Source organism: Pocillopora verrucosa, chromosome 8 (genome assembly GCF_036669915.1).
Source record: "Pocillopora verrucosa isolate sample1 chromosome 8, ASM3666991v2, whole genome shotgun sequence".
NCBI lineage: Eukaryota > Metazoa > Cnidaria > Anthozoa > Scleractinia > Pocilloporidae > Pocillopora > Pocillopora verrucosa.
In genome coordinates this window covers 657,704-682,601 of record NC_089319.1, presented here as the reverse complement: position 1 = coordinate 682,601, position 24,898 = coordinate 657,704, and the positions used below count along the sequence as shown (strand labels likewise).

The 24,898-nt window shown below is 37.5% G+C and overlaps 1 protein-coding gene across 1 annotated transcript; it reads left to right on the top strand.

Annotated features, from left to right (window-relative positions):
• Positions 1 to 574: 574 nt before the first annotated feature.
• LOC131785858 (uncharacterized) lies at positions 575 to 18,341 on the top strand. Its single transcript, XM_066170759.1, has 15 exons — positions 575 to 691; positions 4,007 to 4,263; positions 6,244 to 6,364; positions 6,917 to 7,039; positions 7,153 to 7,275; positions 7,382 to 7,504; positions 7,606 to 7,728; positions 7,968 to 8,264; positions 11,926 to 12,225; positions 14,656 to 14,969; positions 15,441 to 15,582; positions 15,822 to 16,150; positions 16,424 to 16,565; positions 17,138 to 17,659; positions 18,031 to 18,341. Exons 1-15 carry the CDS (start codon positions 628 to 630, stop codon positions 18,339 to 18,341), a joined length of 3,291 nt encoding a protein of 1,096 aa, XP_066026856.1. The 5' UTR covers positions 575 to 627.
• Positions 18,342 to 24,898: the final 6,557 nt, after the last annotated feature.

Here is a 24,898-nt window from a genome sequence, read left to right as displayed (position 1 = left end):
GGAAAGAAAGGAAGGTAAGCCCAGGTACTCCTGTAGAGGTATCGCAAAGAGACCTGGGAATTGTCTTATGGTAATTTTGCTGTTTCTGATCGAACATTCATGGAAAGACTTTTATTAAAGACTTTTAAAAATTAAGAGTTCCTGCTTTCCAGAACTTAAAATCGTCTCAAGTCGTAAAATCATAGTGTTGAGCTTCCTGCTACTTTTGATTATGTATGTTTATAGTCCAGTAATTATTATTGAAGTAAATACATAGTTAAATAATGGAACATAATTTTCAAACTGTTTCTGTAAAATTGTAACAAAGCGTCCTGTAGGTCCCTTGAAAAAGCTGAATATTTGGGGCCTGAGTAATTATAACCTGAAGTCAAAACACACTGTAATATCCGCTTGGATGGTTGTGTGTGGTTATGTAGAAACTCATCTTTATAGATATGGTTAATTATTCGCTTGCACAGAGACGAGTCGGTTGCTATGGTGACAATCTCCCGCCGAAAGTAATGAGTGTAGAGTATTTGAACGCATATTTAACTACAGCTGTCCTAATTTGTCTGACGTTTCCCGGCATAAAGTTGAAAAACTCAATTAAGCTGTTCGTTGGAATTATAGGGGGCGTTTTGTGGGAACATGCTGTTTGTTTTCTACTGCTATGTTCTCACCGTTTTGGCTTCTCTAATACCAGAAGGACAAGGTGAGATTTTCCTACGGTTATGTCCTAGCTCATGTTTGAGTACTATTTAAATGTTTACCGAATCGTTCTGTCACATTTTTATTATCCTTATCAATATAACTGAGCCTTGAGATATCCACACAAACTTCTTCCCGAAATATTTAAGATAATAAACTAATTTTCACCAAGTTTCGCACTAGACAGGCATAAGACAACGATCGTATTTCATAAGAAGTTCAGAATAAAATTCTAGGGAACATGGGTTTTGGGAAAGTTTACTTCAAAGTAATCAATCAGGTCTCTGCAATGTTTTCGATAAACGTTCTCGACTTTTTGACACGGCGTAATGGATAAGTTGACCACAAGCAGATCTACGAATTTTAAAACAAGTGGAAAGACTTGTTGAACTCAACTGAAATGGCTCGGCCGGATCAAAGGAAAGCTTGACGTGCAGCTTTTCAAGTTATTTAATAACTATAGTCTCTCAGTTACGTCTCGTGTTTCTCCCTACACTTCTTTCGTGCTCTAGCCGCTTCCTGCGTGCTTTATAACAGAACAGAGCACAGTCAAGGCTTCTCTATTTGTTTTATAATAAAGAATCCGTTAAATTCCCCATGTATTACTTTCAATTTTCAAAACAAACTTTATTTCCAAAGCGAAGAACAGTGTCGTCAGCATGCTCTATACTCTCATAGAGCACGCTACAATAAGCCAATCAGAATCCCTGTTAGAATGGTTCAAATAATCTGATTGGCTGTAAAAGACAAAAGCTGTCAAAAGTGTCAAACCATCAAAGTTCAAAAACCATCAAAGTTCACACTCTGCGATAGTTTACAAACTAAAATAATTCGGCAGGTCGAATTTAACGCTTTTGCCTGAAGTTTTTAATTCAGAATCTTGAAGTGAAATGTTCAGTGAACTTCAGCCGAATTATGGCTCATAAAAACACGCGGGTTTTTTCACATGACAAGGTAGAAAACACACAGTTCAAGGCGAGTGTTTTTTAAATGAACGACAGCCGAATTCACCGGAACATGAAAATCGCTCCGGATGACAGCGCCGCAAAACTCGGCTGCAGTGACTGAAGTGACTTTCCACTCAACACATTGGAAAGGATATCAGAGTGAGCTCTTATTTTTTCACTCGAAGGGCGGCATGATAAGTGAACCGCGATGGACTTCAGCATGATCATATTTGCTCAGACACCGTCATGATTAGTATGAATTTTAACAATTATGTCAGTTTGGTTATATTTTTCATCATTTCTGTTTTGTTCTGTTTTGTTTTTGAACTCTGAACTTTATATACTATACGAGTGTTGGCTGTGTTTGATTTTCATTACCGTACGTAAGCTTGCAATCTAACTGAGCGTGAAAATCTTTAAAACTCGGAATGTCTATTTTGTTTTTCCTTTGAGGATTTTGGTATCTGCCCACGTTTTAATAACGTAACTAACGGCGCCTGGTATGTTTACAAACCTTTCTTTGGTTCTTCTGTTACTACTTGCCGGCTCGCTTGTTGCGAAATTTCACTTTCAATTATCGGAAAAAGGGTAAAAAAAAGTCCCGGAAAAGGTCGAACATGGTACAATTTGGCAGATGGCGTGACAGCTTTAGCTCAGTTTTATGCTCTATACTCTCATAGAGCACGCTCTTTCAACCAATGACAGCGCGCGTTATATCCGAACTTTATTATAAACTAGAATAGTGTTTCGTGGAAAAGAATTCAAAAGAGAGGAAAAAGCAACAGAGCTTCAAGTTTTACTTTGGGCTGTAACATGTTGCATAAAAACTTGGCCTTTTGGGTAAAATCTGGCTCTAAAGTTAATCCTTAAGTTGATTCAAATATTACAGTCCTATAAATCGATGACTTTATGGATTGCGGGGAGCCTCTGCAGAAAGGAAGCTCTACATGCATATATACATAAATACACACATACACTCAGTGTACTTCCTAAAGAGGGCCTTCAACCTAAACAGGTGGTTCTCACGGAAAATTTTACGCAGTCCTGTTTGATCAAAGTTCAGATTGTTGACCGTCCATTTGAGGAGTTTCTCAGCGTATTTAATTTTCAAAAATTAACGCCGTCAGGTTTTTCAGTTTCTAAAAGTGTGAGAACAATGGTGGCAAACACCACCTTGTTTTTTTTGCGTTGATGGAAATAAATGTGTTTGATTGTATTTTTCGAATACAGGAAAGTAAGTAGCTAAGTGTAGATTCCGTCTAATGGAAAAACACGGACGTGTTACCTACAGAGGATGTATTTTTGAAAAGGAATTCATCATAAATTGATGCAGACATCCTGTTTTGACTGACATGAAAATTTTTCCCCAGGCTCGATAATCACCATCTAACTTTGAGTCCTCACTTTCACAGTAAATTTAAAAAGCAAACTGAATTATTCTTTCAGTTTATCGTACCATCAACACCAATCTGAATAATAAAGTTGTCCGTCGAAAACGGAAATTTTCGGAAACACGCTCTCAAAGAAGATGACGTTAAAATGCAGACTTAACCCTATGGCTTGAAAGAAAAATTCCAGAAAAACTAATTTGGCAAAAAAACGTTATTTCAGCATGCGGCGTCCTATTTTCTATCGCTTTTCAAGTTTTGTTGTCAATTACTTCTTGGACATCAGATTCTTAAAAGCAGTCGCATGATTCCTTTCATCGTTTTTCTACTTCACTCGACCAAAATGTAACAATTTAGGGTTTATTATTCCTGTTACATTCAATTGCGCCCTTAAAATGTGCATGCTCGAGGGTAAATTTTAGTCAGTTCGCCTCTTAGCCATTGTTAATGCTCACTACGGATGTAAAACATTTGTTACATTTTTAGAGATAAAAGCCAGGGCCTAAATAGTAACAAAAGAGTTGGTAAAAAAAGGTTTTAATATACAGAGGTGTTTTTAACTCCTTGAGTTATACGTCAGCGAGTTTAATTATCTCTCGCTGATAACAATCAGTATGGTCGAAATCTGAAGTCACGCTACACAACAACACACTTACACTTTTCATGAATTGAGTTTTTTAGCCGAGAGCAAACAAAAGCTTCCCGAAAACACGAATTACTGTACATATCAACAAGGGTTGATTTTAGACTTCGGCGTCGTTTGATCGATTGATCATAGTAGGTGATCGCATCAAGAAGTTAAAAATTGCCGCTATCATTCGGAACAATAATTAAAGTCACTCGACTGGTGCTCTAGGCAAGGCAAAAAACCGAAATCCAAATTAAAGCAATGATTCAGGAGTAACACTGCTGTAAAGTTCCAGTTTAAGTAAAAGTTCCTAGTGCCACAAAGCAACTTTCTAACTTAATAGATTTTTTCCCCAGGTAATTGCCGTAATTTAAAATTTACCAGTTTTCATAAACTTGGCTTCCGGTTGGAGAATCACACGGTTCGAACTATTGACATTGTCAACGAGGATCTCTGCATGTTTCAATGCTACTTGGAACCTAACTGCGTCAGTTATAACTTCTGTGAGATAAAACATTCGTCTGGAAAACATAAGTGTGATCTAAATAACGCGACTATTGAACACGATGAAGACCTGGTGGAATACAAAAGTTGTATTTACCGCGGAGCAGAGGTGAGTATGAATTCTATGGGCTAAAAGTAATATTCCTTGTCCGAGAAGATACCGCACTAATATAGGGGATACCCCAGCCTCTCTGTTAAGAACAAGTCTTTGTAAGAATCAAACTTGGCAAATAAAAATTTTCAAACCCCCTTCAAATTTTGCATGCAGTTAGGCACTCAGGGGGGATGCACAAAAATGCCCTTTTTAAAGGTCGCAGCACTCTTGTTGCCATGGTAACAACGGCTGCTTGTTCGAGGCCTAGGGCCCTCATTTTCATACAAAAACGTCGCAAAGAAGAGTGAAATGTTTATTTCTCTATCTCAAGCTAAATACAACATTACAAATTGCCACTTCTACCATACATAGTGACATTATTTGCTTTCACTTTGATTTATTCAATTTTCCCTGAGAGTGAATGTGAATACACCAATAGATTATTCATCTCGGTACAGTTTCGGTCATTTTTGTTGTCGGGTAAAACAGGGAAAACGTTTATATGAATTTCTCCAAAAGCGCACCGATTCTGGAACTGAAACTACCCACCTAGCTGGTTATAATATTCTTGTTTTTAAATATGTAAAAATCTCTGCGGGCCTGCCTCTACTTTTTATAGGGGTAATTCGCGAAAAAAAGCTCAAAATCAGATATTGCATAATTTGGCGTTTGGTGTTTACATCTAATGTTCTCAACAACAAATGTTTTAGACAAATTAAAAGTGCGAGGCTTTGAAAGAATGTTATCTTATGAGCAATATCCCGAAGAGAAATCTCGCCTCTAGCTGTCATCTTTTAAAAAAATTGATCAACCTTCATGGAGGACTACTCGACGTAACTACAAACATATACCTCAAATCGTGTGCATATCATCCAGATTCCGAGTGCTGCACCTTCTTTCATGGGAATTTGAGCAACCCGAAGTCCTCTGAAGATACACTGATATACTTGTATGTCATTTGAAACATGCTGAAGTCGGCTGATCTACACGAAAGTATCCTCACACCGGTCATTTGTCATGGAAACGTACGTTATCACGATGGCGTGACGCTGTATTTCTCCATAAAGTTTCCATCGGTTGCTCCAAAGAAGACAGGAAATGGTTATTTTTCATATATATCAGCAGATTTCCGCTTTCTGAATTAAAAACAACTAAAAAAAAAAGAGGAAAGCCTGGATTGAACGCTCGTAAACACTGAGAATCTAAGAGTATAAATCGTAATTTGTCAGCGGCAGTACTACATGTAAAACCTAGTTGCAACAATAGCAATTTGAATTCGGGCAGTTATCATTTCCTTGTGACAGTAACTAAGATATTTTAAATCATCTGGAAACTGTCAGAAAACTGTTAGAAAATTTGCATAAGATATGACAAGGAGAGACTTATCACCGCCGCAGTGCTATCGAGTCAATCAATGTTTCCTTCCACGTCTTGATAAAGAAAGTATCATAAAAAAGTTCGAAATAAAAGATTAATTCCACCTCTCAAACAACTTATTATCTTCACGCAAATCGCAACTTGTCACTTGAACGAAACTCCCTATGGTTAATATGAAATCTGGATTGCTTCATGTCCTTCAGGAAAAAGAACAGCGATTCCATCACCATTATTTTCCATACTTTTCTCCCGGATATCTTTTACAAGCTTAAAGAAAGATGAATATAACGCAATCTCCCAGAGATTTACACGAGAGGAAGTCAAAGGTCTCTTTAATTTTCCCCTGAGGTGGTCGGCTCACCAGGAAGAAAAAGGAGATCGTTCAGTCCAATAACGTTAGTCTGTGGAGATTATCAAGCTAATAACAGAGAAGATTGTGCCATTTGGTTCATCAGTGACAGCATTAAATATTGAAAATTTTCATTTCCCAAGATGTTTGATTCTTACAGAGACTTGTTCTTAAATACCCCGCTTGCAACGGGAACAAATGAACACATGCGAGGGAGCTGTCATGCCTGCAAAATCATTTTAAGTTTCTTTCTTCCTTTCCTTCCTAAGAATGCTTGTAAGCAGAATCCCTGCAAGAATAATGCAACATGCCAAGCTGGCTTTACAGACAGAGACTATCAGTGTTTGTGTGTTGATGGATCTGGATTTAAAGGCCATAACTGTGATGAGGGTAAGGAGTCTTATATTTTTATTGAGGCAGAAACATAATGTACCAGTGATAAGCTCCGCAGGCCCCTCCCTCAAATTGAAGTTCTTTTAGGTGATTGGGCAGACTTATTTGAAAGGGGTGAGTACCAAACAATCGCGAACACCTCAATAGTTTGATAGTCACAGAACATCACAGGTGAAAGCCTTTGCCTTTCATGGCTTGCTAGAAGAATAATCTAGAATGGCACAAGTTATTCATAATTCAAAGGAGGACTTAGATATGAACAATTATATTGCTTCTCATGGTTCATCTTGGAAAGGGATTCATCACTCATCTGTGTTTTTTATCTCATTCAGTTTCAATTTTTTTAACGCAGTTTCTTACCCACCATCTACGGGAGGTAACTGTAATCTCTCAGTTTCTTTTCTTACGAAGCGAATGTCAAAAAAACTGAGCACAAAGTTTACTCAAAGATCAGACGTGATCCCATATCTAGATAAAAACATAAAATAATGAAAATCTTTAAGGAAATCAACTTAGATAAAGTCCTTTGTCTTCTCTTTCCTTTTATAGACATAGACGAGTGCTTGTCTGGTAAACATGGCTGTGAGGGTAATACGACATGCAATAACACCATTGGATCGTACTGCTGCAGGTGCAAGAAAGGATATCAGGGAAATAAGACAAACTGTACTGGTAAGTATTCTTATCTGACAACAGGAAACGTTCGCGTGAAGACGAAAATTCGTGCAGCCACAGCAAGTCGAAATAACCTTCATGCCCTAATGGTATTCATTTTGTTGTCTCAGACATAGATGAGTGTTTGAACGGAACACACGGTTGTGATGTAAATGCTGAGTGTAACAATACCCTGGGATCTTACAAGTGCACGTGTAAAGAAGGATTTCAAGGAAATGGAACTAAATGCACTGGCGACTAGTTCTGACATATTCATAACCCATTTGTTACCTTCAGTTTTTCAGATTAGTTAGAAAAACGGTCTCATTTACATTATTTATTTTCCTTTTCGTGTTCTAGATCTAGATGATTGTATGATCAGAACACATGACTGTGATGTAAATACTAAGTGTAACAATACCCTAAGATCTCACAATTGCACGTTTAAAGATGGAATTCAAGGAAATGGAACTGACTGCACACGTAATCAGTTGCAACATACCATACTCTCTATTTTGTCGATGATACCTGTCATGTGACAAAAAGGAATGACCAGAAAACAAAACTGGTTTTTGTTCATTTAGATACCAACGAATGCACTGAAGGAAAACACGACTGTGATGTAAATGCTGAGTGTAACAATACCTTGGGATCTTACAAATGCACTTGTAAAGATGGATATGAGGGAAATGGAACCAACTGCACAGGTCAGTAACAAGCCAAGGTACCAAACAATGTTTTCACAATTAAAAAAAAAGTTAACTGTTAAACCAATTGATGTAAACTTGGCTGCTTCAGACAAGAAACGCAGTATTGTCAACGTGTAAGTTATTGGTTGAACAGACGCCGGCACGAGACTAGCAAAATTGCAGGGTGCTCTACAAGTGAACATTATTCCAAAACTTTTGGCGTATTGATAGTGCTGTTTGTTTCCTCCTTTATTTAGAGAAATTATGGTCTGTTATCATTTGCGAGGGAGGAAATAGGACCATAGGTTGTGATAATGACGAAAGAACTATCGAAGTCGTGGATGCAAATCATGGTAGACTGGACTCAAACACTTGCAATCATTCCACAGTTAGCGATACAAACTGCAAAGCTGCGAACTCTCTTTTCATCGTGCGGTTGAAGTGCAACGAAGAAGCTAGTTGCGAGTTGTATGCAGATGTTTCAGTTTTTGGTCATGATCCATGCCAAGGCACATATAAATACTTGGAAGTCAAATACAAGTGTGTGAATTTAGGTTAGTACTTATAGCTATTGTTGTATGCTGTGAACTGGGAGGAGAAATGGCCTTTTGCTACCATTTGGGACGCATTTATTTCAGAAACTTAGGCGCTAGATCACCCGTCCATTTTCAGTTGGGGGCGTATTAAGAAAAAAAAATAGCAATTGCTAATATGGTCAGTATTCAAGTATCAAATCTTTTCACGAATTGATACCTTCACACTTTAACCAAAGACATGGCGGATAAGCATTCATTTGGTTCCGGAGTTTCAGTTCATTTTCTCTCGAGTGGCGCCCTCAAAAGCAAAGGAAAACTCGACAAGGTGGTCTGGGATAGATTTTATGCACTAAGGAAGGAGTTTTGAACTGTCGTCTGATCGGTGAATCCTGGGTGGATCATGTGTACACCAAAGGAGTGCAAACTGACAATTTTCAAGCCATATGCAGAAAAATTCAATATTAGCATGCCAGACCATTTTCCTGCATAAATGGTGAGATAAAAAAGGTTCAATTCAATAATTTTGGATCGCACCTTCGTGTACGTTGCTGATGAGCACTGCTGCCGAACTAGAAGCAAATGAAAATGTAGAGGTGCCCTCTCTCTTAACTCCTCGTTAATCATTCAGTAGCACAACAAGATAGACTCAGTGTATACATTGAAGAGAGAATGTCCACTAAAACCGAGCGAAAATGGAAATTAGTGGTACATCTCGACAAATCAAAATTCTTCATATTTTCTCTGACGGTACCCTATGGTAGCTTGAGAAAAGTGATAGGATTTTTTTCCAGAAATATCTTTTTAAACCTTCATAAAATAAAAAAAGCCGTCACGAGCCAAAATGTCCTGAAAGGCATCCGAAAAATACGTGATTGGTACCTTCCCATAGAATTCGCCTTTTTTAATTCGCATCATAGAAAGAACCGTTTCCTGCTTTGCAAGTAACTTGACTTCAATCTTACGCCAGTGAATAAAATTTAGAGGTCATGGTAAGCCAATGAAATTAACTAAAATTCACCTTCGAATAATTTGTAATTTAGCGTGTTTTTTTTAAGAGACATTTTTTGTACCCGGTAAAACATCGGAGAACTTGAAATTGACATTCTTAAGAGAATCAATGCTGGTCTAAAATGGGGTGTAAAAATTAATTTCGGGCTTTTTACCAGCGCCGGGTAGGAAGCCTCTCAAAATTAGCGGTTATCACAACAAAAGTGTGTCAACCGGAAGTCAATAAATAAAGGATTTGTAAAATTTTAACATTCTAATTAATCCATTTGGTCGTCAGTAATCCACAGCGCTGAAGAACTGCATTTTTAGATCCTCTGAACAAGATATTGACCAAATATTTATTTCCGTGAGTATTTTATCGTTGGACATTTCAAAATTAGTGTCGCCCTGATCCGGATCAACTTACACGGTTTTTTTCAATTTTCCCAGCTTATTTTTTCATGATCTTTTAGAAGCAAAACAAAATAACAAGAAGCTACACGAATAGACGAAACCTAAATTCCCATCATGTAGATATACTACAGCAGTCAGCAAGTAAGTCTATTGGAACTTTTTCATGCTTTGAGCATGAAAAACTGAGACAGTGACACACGTTTTCCCAAAGGTGAACATTGCGACCTCTTATACTCGTGTATTTTTTCTTCTTCTTTTTCAAGGAAGCAACGTTGAATAATCGATCCAATCTATACAAAAGCGTATAGAAAAAAGTGTGATTATGCGATTGTTAGACCCTGAGGTTTTAACTGCATGAGGAATGAGAAGCAGCTAAAAAAGTAAAACAGAACATTAAATTACTAATTATGTGTTGTAGGCCATCAGCTGAACTATTTTACAGGGCTTTCAAGGAAATGAACAAATTGACAACATCGAGGAAAAACAATAGCGACCATTTCATTACATCGACAACTTAGTTCTTAGATTGGGGTGGGAAGGGGAGAAACCTTGGGAACGAGGTTGCGACATCAGTAAATGAATTCCAAAATTAGCGACACGAATATCCCACCTTAAAAGGCTTCAGAGACAGCTATTAGAACAAAATCGGAATCGAGTGAAAATAGGGTTACCACCATTTTATCCATCTTAGGGGCACATTTAATTGACACACTTCATTATAATCAGTCGTCGTCGTTAACAATCCTAGAGCGTATACAGGACGGCGACAAAGATTTTCTCCCCATGCTCCCGACGAACTTTACGGCATGACTAAATGAAAGTTCTGTTGGAACATTTCAATAACATTGGCTTAGCCACTCATTCCTCAACGCTGACATGCGCTTTCCTGGCAAAGCGACTGCAGTTTTTTCGATGAAGGCTTCTTGCGACTAACTGTAAAAAAGGATTAATTTCCAAGTATACAAATATTTTGTTGAAGGCATACGTTCATTGTTACCAGTTGTTGACAGTTAATTGACGTGACTTTCCCAATTTTTAAAGCCACGGTGCCCAGTACTCATTGAATGCCCGGAAATTAATTGTATACCTGCTTTTATAAAAACATTTCCTTTTCCAAGGATTCGAAATTTCAAGCGATTCAGAGCTTTACCAGGCAAGGAAAATGTCGCTTGAAAAAGTGCACGAAATAGAGAATTTTAAGTACGCGAATTTTTAGCGATCGTTGAAAGTTTCCCGTGGCGTAACAATTCAAATCTACAGGTATTTAAATTGACTAAAAAACTTGGTTAACCTTCAAAGAGACAGTTCTATGCTTAAAACAGGGTTTTAATGCCATGCAACTTAGATCAGAGCAGATTGTTTGAGAGGGGATGAGATATGTTTATTTCAGCTGTTTTCATGACACGTGGGGTGTTCTGAGTTTTAACTTTTTTTGGTTTTAAAAGGTATATTTAAACAAATTAAACTCACCATGTTCGTTGGCCTACCAATGGGTATCTTTAAAAAATTATCAAGGAAATTGGTTCTCTATCATGTGCCATCTCCTGCTCGGTGTTAGTGGGCATTCGCTCTTAAATGGTGAATTAGGTACTGCAGAGGCTTACCAATATAACGAAAAAACAACGCATCAAATCATTTACCTTCATCAGACAAACCAAAAGGAGAAAAAATCTAGGGAGACCCAACTCCGTAAGAGGACAATTGGCTTGTCATAGACACCCCGATAGGCCAGTTTAAAAGGGTATTCGCGACCCTTTAAAGAGCGCCAAAGACCAAGAGAAATTTTCTCTCTCGCCTCAAAATACAAAACACCAAGAGACGGAGAATTAGAGCTCAATGCAGTAAAAGAGTTAAAATTTTGCAAGCAAAAATTTCAAAAACCACTAAATTTGTCATCTCTTATCTGAGATTTATGTAATACATTCCTTTTTCAATAAATACTTGTTTGCAAGTAGCTTTAAATCCTGAAGAAAAGACACTCCTTTGTCGGGAGATCCTCAGGTTTTCTTAATGCTCTCGCACCTCTTTTTACTACTGTATTCATCTTCTTATCCGCCACATGTGAAATCTCTGATCATTAATTCCCAAGACTAAAAGATAAGATTAAAAGATAGACGGGATAATCACAATTCCGCTTTTATTACAGGAAGAATTCGTAATTAAATATTTCACAAGATACCTGAGAGAGTTTGTCCATAAATGGTAGAAGAAAATCATACTAAGAATAGTGACCGTCTCACTCAAGGTTTGACGAAAACTTTGAAACTTTATTTAATAGCATCAAATCGCTACGAGTCAATTGGTTGTTTCAAAGACGTTACAACCAGTCCTGCCATAGAAACATTGGAAGGAAAAGATGATATCTTGGATGGTAACTACTCAACAAGGAATGATTCCATCGACAAATGCTTTCGTGCTGCCGAGAGGCAAAGATTTCACATCTTTGCGGTTCAGGATGGTGGACGATGCCAAGCCGGTGCTTCGGCCATAACGGCCTTCCACAAGTATAACCAATCACAGCAATGTCCGCCTGGTGGTAAAGGAGGAAAGCAAATCAATCATGTCTATTACATTAAGGGTAAGAGCGTACTAAACATTTTATACCAAGTTATCCATGCTTCAATCGCAGTGCCCCGCAAGGCTGGAATTATGGATCCCCGTGATTTGGATTTAGTCGCCCTAAAAAGCTTTGCAAATATTTCCGTATAACCCCATACTTTTCTAAAACAAAGCGGCAGTTATTATTTATGCTGCTGTTTTCGGTTAGAAAGAATTCCGTGCATATTGGAATATTATGTTTTAAGGAAATCTTGCTAAAGCTTCTGTTTCAATAAAATTTGCTTAAATTAAAGGCGAATTGTCGCTTATACACCCATTTTGTTTGATGTGTGATGGATAGGCGTTTCTTTGTGTGTGGGAGCAATCATTTGCGTTTCGAGAAGACCACGACTTCTGCAGAGAACTGCTTTTTGCATACTTCACTTGCTGCAGACCTATTACTGGATTCTATTCGAAATCTTTAAGAGGGGAATTTTCCAATAACCCAAGGGAACTGACAATTTCCTACTTACTGGAACTTTTTCATTTTTGGATTGAAAGGTAGTGAAATTTTGGGCCGTTTTTTTTTCTCTGAATTCTTTTCTGGAGGAAGTTTCTATTACAGATCATGAAAAATCCGAAAAATTTGAAAAAGCGTAAGCAACGTGGAACTGCACACCTACCCCTCCCCAGACCCAACATTAACTCAAGCTGTTTATGAGTTGACTGTGGTTGGGTTTGGGGAGGGGTAGGTGCGAGGTTGCTTTGATCAAGATCGACATTGATCTAAAGTATGAATGGCAAAATAAAATGCACATGCAAATAATGTTTCTTGAAAAGAACATATAAATGATCTCTGAAGTGAATATGAGACGACCTCAGGTGATTCCTCAGAAAAAAAAAATTTCGAACAATTTTTCCTTCAATGTTCCTTACCAATGTCTGTTTCAAAAACTACAATAAAAAAAATAGAGGTCACCATGCTTCTTATCTCTTCGTCCTTCGCTCTGACGAAGAGCTAACGCTCGGAATTTCAGCTTGAAACTCTTTACGGCGGTTTGTTATACTCTCCCACCGACGTAGCACCATAGTTTCTTTTGAAACTTACCCCCTCTGTTTACATTTTTGTTACCCGGTCTAGTTGATAGTTACAATGTTGTACGGCTCTACTTGCTGTTTACTCTTTCAGGACATAAAAGTGTTGGATGCTACGAATTGGATGGTACAAGTCGTTTAACCCATGAATTGACTGTGTCCGATCCTATCTTGAATGGAATTTACCCTGCACAGCCTGGGAGCTTCATTTCAAAGTGCGCAGTGGCTGTAATTAGAGCAGGTTACAGGTTATTTGCAGTTGAGAATAATGACACGTGTTCAGCAAATGCTACTACACCGCGGAAAATTAAAAAACTTAAGGAATCTAAGAAGTGTGGTCTTGGGGACGCCAATGCATTTCAGGTTTACAACATCAGAGGTAATTTTAAAGTGCGAGCCCAATCTAGAAGCCCATTTCAACATTGAAAGAAAGGAATATTTAATTAAAATTAAAATGATATATATATTACAATTCTACGCTTCAAAAACCGAATTAGCTGTCTGTTAAGAGCATCTTTTTTAAAGGACCTTTTGGTCTCGGAACTCGGCATCGCTGGTAGCGGCAACAAACTGGTTTATTCCAGTAATTGATATTTTCATGAAAATGATACCTTCCCGCTCAAAAAGCTTTTATACGCATGCCAAGTATTAAAGCGTCACTCTTAACTACCTTTTCTAAGGTTCAAGAAGTTCCATAATAAGCTAACTATGTAAGCCTCATCGGCAAAAAATAGCCTTGCGTAATTCCCTATAATCAAGTTTCTACATGTAATTGGGAATTTCTAGAAAGACCTTTACCTTAAAGGTTGATCAAGCATTATTCTAGTCAGGTTCGTTGAATGTTTTAGAAGTATTCTGACCCACGAGCAAGTAGACACGTTTTCGTAACACAGTCAAACTGATATCTGTTGTTCATCATGAGCGACCGACACAATAACACCGCTTTAAAAACGTTCGCCCGTTTTGGGTTCACATCAACTCATTTCGGATAAAGGATGAACGCCATCAATTAATCCAACAATTTGCAGAAAAAATAATTAAAACGAGATTTCTATATATTGTGGGCTTTCAAAGTTTTATGTGAGAAAATGCCTGATAACATCAATAAAGAGATCTGATGCTCTTGATCTGTTAAAATGGAAGATTATACACCAAGCTCTTCGCAACAACGTTTACTCACAAACATATAATCAGAACTAAGGAGATATTTTCTCATTAACAAAATACACCTGATGTGAGCAGAAGTCAAAATGTACTTGATTATGTAAAATGGAAAATATCTACCAATGGCGTGTGAGCAATTTAAGGTATATTAAGATGTTGCGACTCTCTTTTTTTATTTGATTATTTTAGAATTCCTTTTGTTTTAAAATAGATTTACGTTGTCTTGGAACACTTGGTATGGAAAGTGGTGCAATCACCGATGGGCAGCTAAGTTTCTCGTCCCAAAAAGAGAATAACGCGAAAATTGTAAGATTACATCACACAGAGAGGAATTGGATAGCTGATGAGAATGATACTAATCCGTGGCTTCAGCTCGATCTCAGGGCTCAAAACACTAAAGTAACACGAGTAGCAACACAGGGATCCCATCAACATAACAAATGGGTGAAGAAGTACAAGCTACAATACAGCAACTTTGGAGTGAGATTTCAAAACTACACGGAACAAGGACAAACCATATCAAAGGTAAAACTGATCAGAAGCCTGGAAGGGTTCTAAAACATGAGCTGCTCATTGTACACAAAGCCAAGTTCATTCCTTAACTGAAAGTTCCCAATACGTTCTTGGAGTAGTTTGTTAGGACAAACAGTCCTCTTTGCAATCAGATCAGCTTCGTCTCTCGATTTGTTACGATGCATGAGTCGGCAATTGTTCAAGAAAATTGTTACGATGTATAAAAATTTCATACATTTACCATTTTCTTTGCCCAGGTACAAATCTCATCTTGATCCAGTTTTAGACTAACCTCAGATAGATATCTGTAGAAAAAGTTCGACTTCATTTTACCGTACGGTGGCATGGGATAAATTTCATGAATCAAATCGCTCGTGATATATATTTACGGTTTACCTTAAATTCTTATCTGTACAAGGCGGGCACGTACTGCGCATTTTAAATAAAAACACTCAACATTTATTCACATCTCTTATGATGCAGGAATTTGACGGAAACATAGACGAGAACAGTGTCGTTTATCACGACCTGAACCCATCAGTCACAGCAAGGTACATACGTTTTCTACCAGTGGAGTGGGAAGATGAGATATCATTGAGAGTGGAACTGTATGGATGCGTGAAAGGTAATGAAAATGGCTTTCCTTTAATGCTGATAATCATTGTATACATTACAGTTGATATGATCATAGGAGCTCTTTAAGGTTTTTCATTTCGTTGAAAGTTTCTGTGATTGTGTTAACGACATTTTTTAGCTCGGTGTAAACTACGCTTGATTGATTACTTCATGATCTCATAGCTACTTTTATTTCGCTGCTGTAGATAAGTTATATTTGTAAAACGTCCGCTAACCTTTCGTAAACAGAATGTGGAAGATTTCTCGGCATGCAAAGTGGTGAAATCTCTGATGGACAGTTAAGCACCTCTTCAGAGAGAGATTTTAAACACTCCGCCACTGAGAGCAGACTTCATGTTGTAAATCCTGACAGAGCGGGATCTTGGGCAGCTGAAAATAGTGATACGGATCAGTGGCTCCAAGTTGATCTGGTTATTCTACACACTCGAGTGACACGTGTGGCAACACAAGGAAGTAATAGACACCAGGGAGAGTGGGTTACAAAGTACAATCTGCAGTACAGCAACGATACTGAAAGGTTTTACAATTATACAGCCCCAGGACAAAACACAACGAAGGTAAAATTGATTTCTTGTGTATTGATTCTCGTTTAGACAAGAAGAGAAGTATTTTTGGATCATCATTTGCAGGGATTTTGCAAACACACCGACGGTAATAATTGCATGATATTAAGCCCTCCGGAGGAACGATTATAGGAATGGCGTATGAATGAGTTGTGGGACTGTTTTCACATCGTAATAACTGACGTAAAGTTAATGAATAAGTGATATTCATAAAATTAATTCTTATCAAAGAATTAATGGAAAACCTCTTATGTTGTTTATTCAAAGGTTTTTGCCGGAAACACTGATCAGAATACCGTGGTTTATCACGACCTTAACCCACCAATCACAGCGCGTTACATTCGTTTTAAACCAGTAGAGTGGCAGGACTGGATATCAATGAGGGTAGAACTGTATGGCTGTGTACAAGGTAAGGCCTGAATGACAATAACGATTGAGGGGTACCTCTTGCAACTAGTAATTTACACCAGATAATGCTTCATTTCCTGTTCGAAAGCGAGCGCTTGGATATTGTTTACTGTGTGTCATCTAAATCACAGTCGAGCTCCTACAAGTTGACGCGAGTTTTCTGGACCAATAACAGGGCGAAGAGAGGCAAAAAACCAATAAAATCCTGAACAACTTGTTGTAATCATTTGAAAATTTCTCTGCATAGTATTATTCAATTGACTCATCAGCTTTGGTGACATGGAGTTCCTTCCTTCTTTACTCTCCTCTTTTCACTGTCACGTGTGATCGCCGAACCACAAACTGGAATAATCTGACGAGAAAAGCTACTCTAATTGTAGGAATGGAAAGGAAACCTTGTCTTCTCTTGAGATTTTTAGATTCCCCAACAACAAAACCTCGTGATGGCTCAACCGCACAGTTTATAAAAGTATCACGTCGGTATTCAAAAACCCCATTTTGATTCAGGTCGGCAATCAATGTGTTGACAATTTCTTACCAACAACATTACTTTTATTCTATGGTTTTATGCAGGATTTACAGCTGTGTTTACAAATCTTGGTAAGATTAGATTAGAGGGTCCAAAGTCGATTGGTAGTCATTACAAAGATCAAGACCATGACGGACAAGTAACAGTGTCCAGCGGTATTCAATTGTGGATTGTGCCACGCACTGGTGAATACAGAATAGAAGCAATAGGAGCCTCAGGGGGGTACAGTGAGGACAGTTTTATCAAAACCGGAAGGAGAGGGGCACGAATGATTGGAAACTTTAATTTGACCAAAGATGAGATCATTCATGTGCTTGTTGGTCAAAAAGGGGAAAAAGGGAATTCAAACCCAAAAACTGCCGGAGGTGGAGGAGGTACATTTGTAGTGAGAGAAAACAACAAGTCTTTGATTATAGCTGGAGGCGGAGGAGGAATTAAAAATATATCGGAACAACATCCAGGATGTGATGCGTCCATAAACACAACAGGGAATGGAGGGTATAACTTGCCATTGGGTTCAGGAGGAAGCAACGGAAATGGAGGAAACGCCAGTACAAAATATTCAGGTACGCGGAGAAAGAAGAAAAAAACAAAACAATCATTAGGTTCAATCCATCAGGACAAGAGGACGACTGTAAGATTTATCAGAACTTAATTATTGAAATTACTAATTCTAACTTTGAAGCTTTTTCTTTTCTCGAAGGCATATCAGTTTTTTAAAAAATCCTACGCATCACTTCATGTACATTTCTTTTGTCCTGATAAGCTGTTCTATTTCTAGCAATTGACTACCCAATAATATTTTTGAATAAAATTCTAAAATTGAGAAGTGCACTAAGTTGATAATATTGCGAACCATCGTTTAAACGCTCTTAAGTAAGTAGTCAAATAGAAGCCATTTATGAGACATCTGCTTCTCAGTTTTCGTTTATTGTAGGTGGTGGCGGCGGCGGCTTCTACAGTAATGGACAAAGTGCTTGGAGCTTTTCTGGTCGAGGAGGTAAAGGATATCTTCAGGGAGGAGAGGGTGGAAGTAGAAGGGGTGGGTTTGGAGGTGGCGGTGGTTTACGTCGAGTTAACCGTGGAGCTGGAGGCGGTGGAGGTTACTCTGGAGGAAATGGTGGAGCTAATGAACAGTTTTCCTGTGGGGGAGGGGGTGGATCTTTTAACAATGGGACAAATCAGCAGAATGAATGTTGTTTTAATAGGCATGGACATGGTAGAGTGATCATCACTTTTCTTCAGTGACATGCCCTTGGCAGCACTTTCTCTAACGTGTAAGGCTAATTCTGTTTTGAAGGCTGATTGTTGTTAGTCTTTAAACTCCGGAATTGAATGATATTTTGTTTAATATTCAAGGTCAGTTACTGAGCGCTTTAAGGTGTTGGCCAAACGGTGCAACCTGAGGAATTAAAGTCATTTGTTTTTGAGTTCAGATTTTAGATTTACAAACATAGTTTTCTAGAAAATATTTTTTTTGTGAACATCTCCTGACATAAGGATCACGCTCCTATAAAAACTGCTGTTTTTGTTCTTTTTTCGGCTCTTCTCTGAGCAATTTATCAGATGGGCATGTGCATCAATTGAGAACTAATTAACAAATAACATGCAGGTAATGAGGACTAGTAAGTATTTCGTGGAGAAAATGTTGTGAAAATAGTATTTCATATTTTTCTGCACTTCAAGAATGATTTTCAACTGACTACGAGGGTTTGTCAATTCATTTTTCTTACTGAAGTCAAAACCAGACTCGATTTTCAATTTCAATAAAATCAGTTAGACCCAGTATCTTTGTTTTTCCGGCCGCTCTTTGGGCCGACTGATTGCATTTTTTCGCATGACACAGATTGCAGTTTTACTGCCATTGGCGCTGGTTACAAATTATCCAAAAAACTTTTATTTGATTTGGGATTTGTATGGCCTCATTTGTTGATTATCAACAGAATCCTCTATTTACATATATTTTATCTTTGTTTTGGTTTTAGAATGATACTCTTGATTCAATGTTTCAAAGCTTTCAATAACGCCTTAGGTTGGAAGGATCCGGACAGTAGTAAAAGAGAGGGCCGAAATATGGTGGCGAGGGCACAACTCTTACGCTTTGTGGTCTCACTGATAAATCTCATCAATGATTCGGTCTCGTTTCTCGAAATACGTGAAAGCAAAAGTAAGGATAGGAATCAAATATTATGTCGTTCTTCGGTGTTCTGTTTCAAAACCACGTCCATTCATTGGACTGGGAATACTGATACGCCTACAGAGCGAACTGGTGCCGTAATAATTGGTGTTATAATAGAGTGTGTGACCAAAAAGGCTCTCAGTCTGACCACTGATCAGGACTCACACTGGAACAGAGTTCTTTTAATAGCTTTCGCTGGAACTTTAAGTTAGATCGACTGTGTGACGATCATGAACGTAGTCGTATCTTGGTTGAAATCATCAATTTATAATTAGTCATTAAATAACATGCAAGGAAATAGGACTAGCTAGAATTTTAAAAAGAAACTATTGTGAATTCAGTTCTTCAGATTTCACGTGTTACATTATAGGAACGCTTATCAATTGACTGTTAGGGTTTATCATGTAATCAATTTGTTTTTTCTTTGTCAGCTCAAAACAAAAAGCAACTTTCAATTTTCATACTCACAGTTAGATCCTTGTTTCTCCACCCTTTGGGTCGTATTTTGCTGCGCACGACACAGACTGCATTTTTTACCGCGACTAGCGCCGGTTGCAAACTATTCGCGAAAAGTGTGTTTTACTAATTTGTGATACGTTTGGTGTCTTTTGGTTTTTATCATTGGAATACGTCATTTTTTTATTGTTTTAGTATTGGTTTTAGGATTTCCAGTCAATTGAAAAGGGTTCAGTTTCACTTCTAGCGGAATCCTGTAAAGTAACTGAAGAAAATTGCCCAGGGTTGATGCCAAATTGTCGATGTGGCCACTTTAAGTAATGTGTTTCCAGATGTTGATTAATTGAGAGGAGACTAACGAATGCTAAAACGAGATTCAGTCATTTAGGTTCTGTTTCTCTTTTCAGAGAGCAGGGCATAAAAGCGGTTATATATGCCAACGTGTTTTATATGACACGTTTAAGTTTCCGAAAAACTTATTTACTTGTTAGATAAGAATGCTATTGTCAACATCTAGAATAAATTTTTAGGAGGCTCTCACGCTCTTCCATGTAAAAAGGAGGAGAAAGGTGTAGTTGTCATAACAACTATCATTTTGCGTGAGTTTTCAGTCAGTAGTGTCAGTTAAAATTACTTTATGTTAAAATCAATAAATTGGTTCCTAGATGTCAGTAATGGCTCTTTACTTAGTTACACTTAAGTTATAAAATAACACATTGAGAAATAATAATACTTTATTTGGGGAAAGAACGTGGAAATATGTTTCACCGAAATACGAGAATCCTCAAGTTCAGTGCAACAATTTTCTGACCTTCGTTTTTGGTTTTTGGTTTATTTGCTTCCGTATCCTTTCAGTCTCTTTTCTTGCCTTACTTTCTCAACCCTCTTAACGTTGCCTCCCTTGGTTAGAGACGGAAGATTCACTTACGACTCACGTGGCCGTTGAATGGCCTTGAACACAGGCCTAGTGGATAGTGAATTGTAGATATAAGAGGCATTTTGCGTCCCTATTAACTCTGCAAACATTCTCAAAAGTTAAAGGAAATCTGGGATGTGTCCAGGAAATTTACCGAAATTTGCAGAAGCGGGTGCGGGGGTTGGGGGTCTTGCAGTGTCTGATGACCAATATGAGCTGAAGAAATTTCAGGGACATGACCGTTGCCACATTTTCTCAGATTCTCCTTGCATTAAAGGAATCGTTCAGAACCTACTGAAAGTAACCAGCTCAAGTTGCACCATGTTGGCAGGTATATAATTTTCGGGTAATTTAAATAAGAAACTAAAATTTTACAAGTTGGCGTCTTTAGGAAAAAAACCAAAATAAACTGTTTTTTCGACTCATATTATTCCTTAAAATCTTTGTCCCGAGTATGAGATGGAATTTTTGATCTTCAAAAAAAAAATTGTTGAGCAAAGATTCGGGAAAAGACGTCAAGCACCCATTATCTTTCAAGTCTTAGCTTCTTGTCACCTCTGATCATACATGTCTATAGTTCAGTGATTATTATTGAAGAGAAGATTTGAATAAGTGTGAGGATAAAATCTTGACCCTTTTTCCATAAAATTGTACTAAAGCCCTTTCATATCCCGAAAAAAAGGGTAATTTGGAGCTTGAGCACTTTGAAGCCGAAGTCAAAATACACTTTAGTATTCGTGGATTTTGTCGTGTGTGGTTATATAAAAACTTGTCATGTTGATGGGGCTAATTATTCGCTAGCACAGTTTGAAAACAACTGAAACAAGTCGGTTCCTGTTATTACAATCTCTTGCAGAAAGGAAGTGATAATTGTTTCGCAATAAAAAATCCAACTTTGCTCGAAAGTTCTTTGAAAAGACGTGAAGTGAAGCATAGACGGGGCTTTTCATCTCCTTGGCCCTTGCTCGAGAAACCCGCACCCCCCGTCAACCTTCCCTGTACAACAATCTCATAGCGTCTGAATCAAAGGCGGCGGGGGAGGAGGGGGAGTTGGCACAAGACTCTTCTCCTCACATCGGTATAATGAGTTATTTCGTCTAAATACTTACTCTTCTTGCAATAGTATGGGATAACAAATACATTTTACAAGAGGCTCGTGAGTATTTTGTCATTTTACAACCCAAGTTTTTGAAGTAAGATGAATACAAACGGATAAAATTTTAGGGAAATAGCTTTTGGAGAAGCCTAAAGGGAAATTTTACCTCAGAGTAATTACTCACGTCTCTGCAATGCTGTTCATGAACGTTTTTGACTTTTCGATCCCATAGGATGGATAAGATGGCCAGTGGCGGACCTTTGTATTTTAAAAAGAAGTTGAGAGGCTTATTTAAACTTGACTGAAATAGCTCGGCTGGATCGACATAAAACCTGACAACGCTTTTCTACAGTTTCGAAATGAAAATTAATTATCATGGGCCAAATGAAGATTTAAAGAAAAAAAGCAGTTCTTTAAACCTTTCGCTAAAACATGTTATAGGTAACAGAGCCTGACTCTTTGTCACAATTTGGCTTTTAAGTTGATCTTAATAATGTTTGTTCAAATTTCATAAGATCTAAATCTGAAGATTCGTGCATTTCCGGTCTTAATCTTTAAAAAGTATTCACAATAATTAATATGCTTCAAACTGATGCACCCTAAAAGGCATGAATGCTAGAAGCTTTTTACCCCCTGATGCTTCTTACGCGCCCTGAATATCGATGAGATGTATAGATGTTTATCTTGGTTTGGATAATTACCAATTTCGTAAAACTCGTAGCGATTATATTTTTTTCGTAAAGATTCTTCTAATAAGGCATAGCTTAGGCTTTTTCTGTCTTTGTTCAGAGTGAATACACTGAACAAAAATAAAATTAACAAACAAAGAAAACAGAAGAGAACAAAATAGAAACTATTCCAAATATATTTGTCTCCTTGTTTTAGGCAGAATAATAATCTAACCTGCATGAAGCGATATCGTCATAGCGAGTAAAATTAAGAAAGTATTCACATTTTTAGACAACATCTGTCGGCGAGTCTTATGTGTTCAGTAGATTTAATTTGGCATCACCGAAGAGATCACACTCCATGCAAGTTATTAAAAAACTGTCATGAATAATTTGCCACATAGGTGATTTGTTTCTCGGCTACTAAGTATGGGTTCTTTACCAATGTGATCTACAACTGAGCACGACAGTAGGAATGAAATCTCTTTATTTAAAGCACCTGGTAAGGGTAATTATCTTCTACGTTATTTGGTTCTGAAGTGTTTTAAGGTTAGGTAGATTAGTTTTTGAATAGACACTGAATCGCAGGGAGCTTTGTTCGCTCCACAATAAGGTTTTCATAACTAAAGGGTGGTCGTGTGGTCAGTTATTGTTATTAAAAATGCCTGATTATGGGACAAATATTAATTTTAAGGGAAGCGCGATCATTTTTTCCCAGGAAAGGAAATGAAATTGATCTAAGACGCTGAAGACCGAAAACTATTCACCCGTGTTGTTAGTCCTGAAAAGTTTGGACTAAGAAAGTACTCACTCAGAAAAACGCGAGAAAAGCCTTGAAAGAATCAGGAAAATGTCGAGTGCATAATAAATAAGAACGTTGACTTTTAATTGAGGTTTAAAAGGGAAAATAATATGAAGAAAGTAGTTTAATTCGTTGACCTGTAAACAGATTGCAATTAAGTAATAGAGGGCTTTTTCAGTGTTTGCATGACTTCGTCTACTCGTGAAGGAAGTTGGAAGTATCCGTGGAGCCGATTTTGCAAAAATTCGGATGTGTCTCGGGGTTCCTTAACTTTCAAAAATTATTCCCTGGTTCTTAGATGATGGTAGAAAAATACTTGAAAAAATATGTCTCACTAATACGGATGAACATAAAACGTCACTTCCCATCATCTTAGCGCACCTTTCTATCAACGACAGCGTACGTAATATCTCAGCTACACTCTGAAAGATAATTTCCTTGTAAACCAAGGTTTAATAAGGAATCGAAAGGAATCAGAGACGATGATATATCTGACTACCGTATAAGATGTTGCATGCGACAGATTTTTGCCGAGCAAAAAATTCATGCTGACATCCTTACCGATCAATTCAATTTAATACCGAGAAATCTAACTTAATACTTAATTCTCTTGAAGAAATACCGTGGATTTCATGTCGTTATGAAACTCTTGAAAACAGGAAGACTAAAAGCTGAATCTTCATAGCTTCAGCTACCTGTAATTTGTTCAATAGTGTTTCTTCAATGAAATGTATATGGCAGCACTTTTCCAACTGGATAGACTGAAGAAATTCTGTTTTGAAGGCTGATTGTTGCTCGTTTTTAAACTCCATAGCTGATTGGTTATTTTCTCATTCTTCAGGTTTTTGTTACTAAGGGTTTAAGGTGCAGGTTAACTAACGCAACCTTTAGGTATCACAGTCGTTCCTTTTTAGTTCAGAGTTTTAATTTACAAACAGCATTTGCTAGAATATGTTTATTTGCGCCTAATGCCCAATCTTTTTCGCACTTGTTCTTCAAAAAACTTTTCGTGTTTCACTTTCTTAATAGTTCCAATAAGACCTAATGTCCCTAAATGATATAATGTGTCTGAATCATTTATAAATGCATGATTTCTTTTAAAAAAATAAATTACTGGCTCTCTTTCACGTACATAGTCGAAGAAGTTTAATTTCAAAATCATGCCCGAAATTAATTTTTCAGTGCCCAGTTTATCTTGTCTCTGTGTTTGACATGTCGATGTGCCTCAAACGTTTCAAGGAGCTTAGAATTTGACTCTTTTTCCATTCACTTATCGAGATATACTTTTGTACTTAAAGCATGCTATTCATTTTTCTTTGTGGGGATTATTTGGTCATCATTGGTATATTTAGGAAACGTTCAAAGTAATTTAAAGAAAGAAAGGAAGGTAAGCCCAGGTACTCCTGTAGAGGTATCGCAAAGAGACCTGGGAATTGTCTTATGGTAATTTTGCTGTTTCTGATCGAACATTCATGAAAAGACGTTCATTAACCATTAAGAGTTCCTGCTTTCCAGAACTTAAAATCATCTCAAGTCGTAAAATCATAGTGTTTAGCTTCCTGCTACTTTTGATTATGTATCCGTTTATAGTCCAGTAATTATTATTGAAGTAAATACATAGTTAAATACTAGAATAGAATATTTAACCTGTTTCTGTAAAATTGTAACAAAGCCTCCTGTAGGTCCCT

Excerpts from the sequence above, each read along its gene's own strand:
- LOC131785858 (XM_066170759.1), top strand. The coding sequence starts at position 628 with ATGCTGTTTGTTTTCTACTGCTATGTTCTCACCGTTTTGGCTTCTCTA. Across the intron at positions 7,276-7,381 it reads AAATGGAACTAAATGCACTG|ATCTAGATGATTGTATGATC; the intron begins GCGACTAGTTCT and ends TTCGTGTTCTAG. Across the intron at positions 16,566-17,137 it reads ACTGTATGGCTGTGTACAAG|GATTTACAGCTGTGTTTACA; the intron begins GTAAGGCCTGAA and ends GGTTTTATGCAG.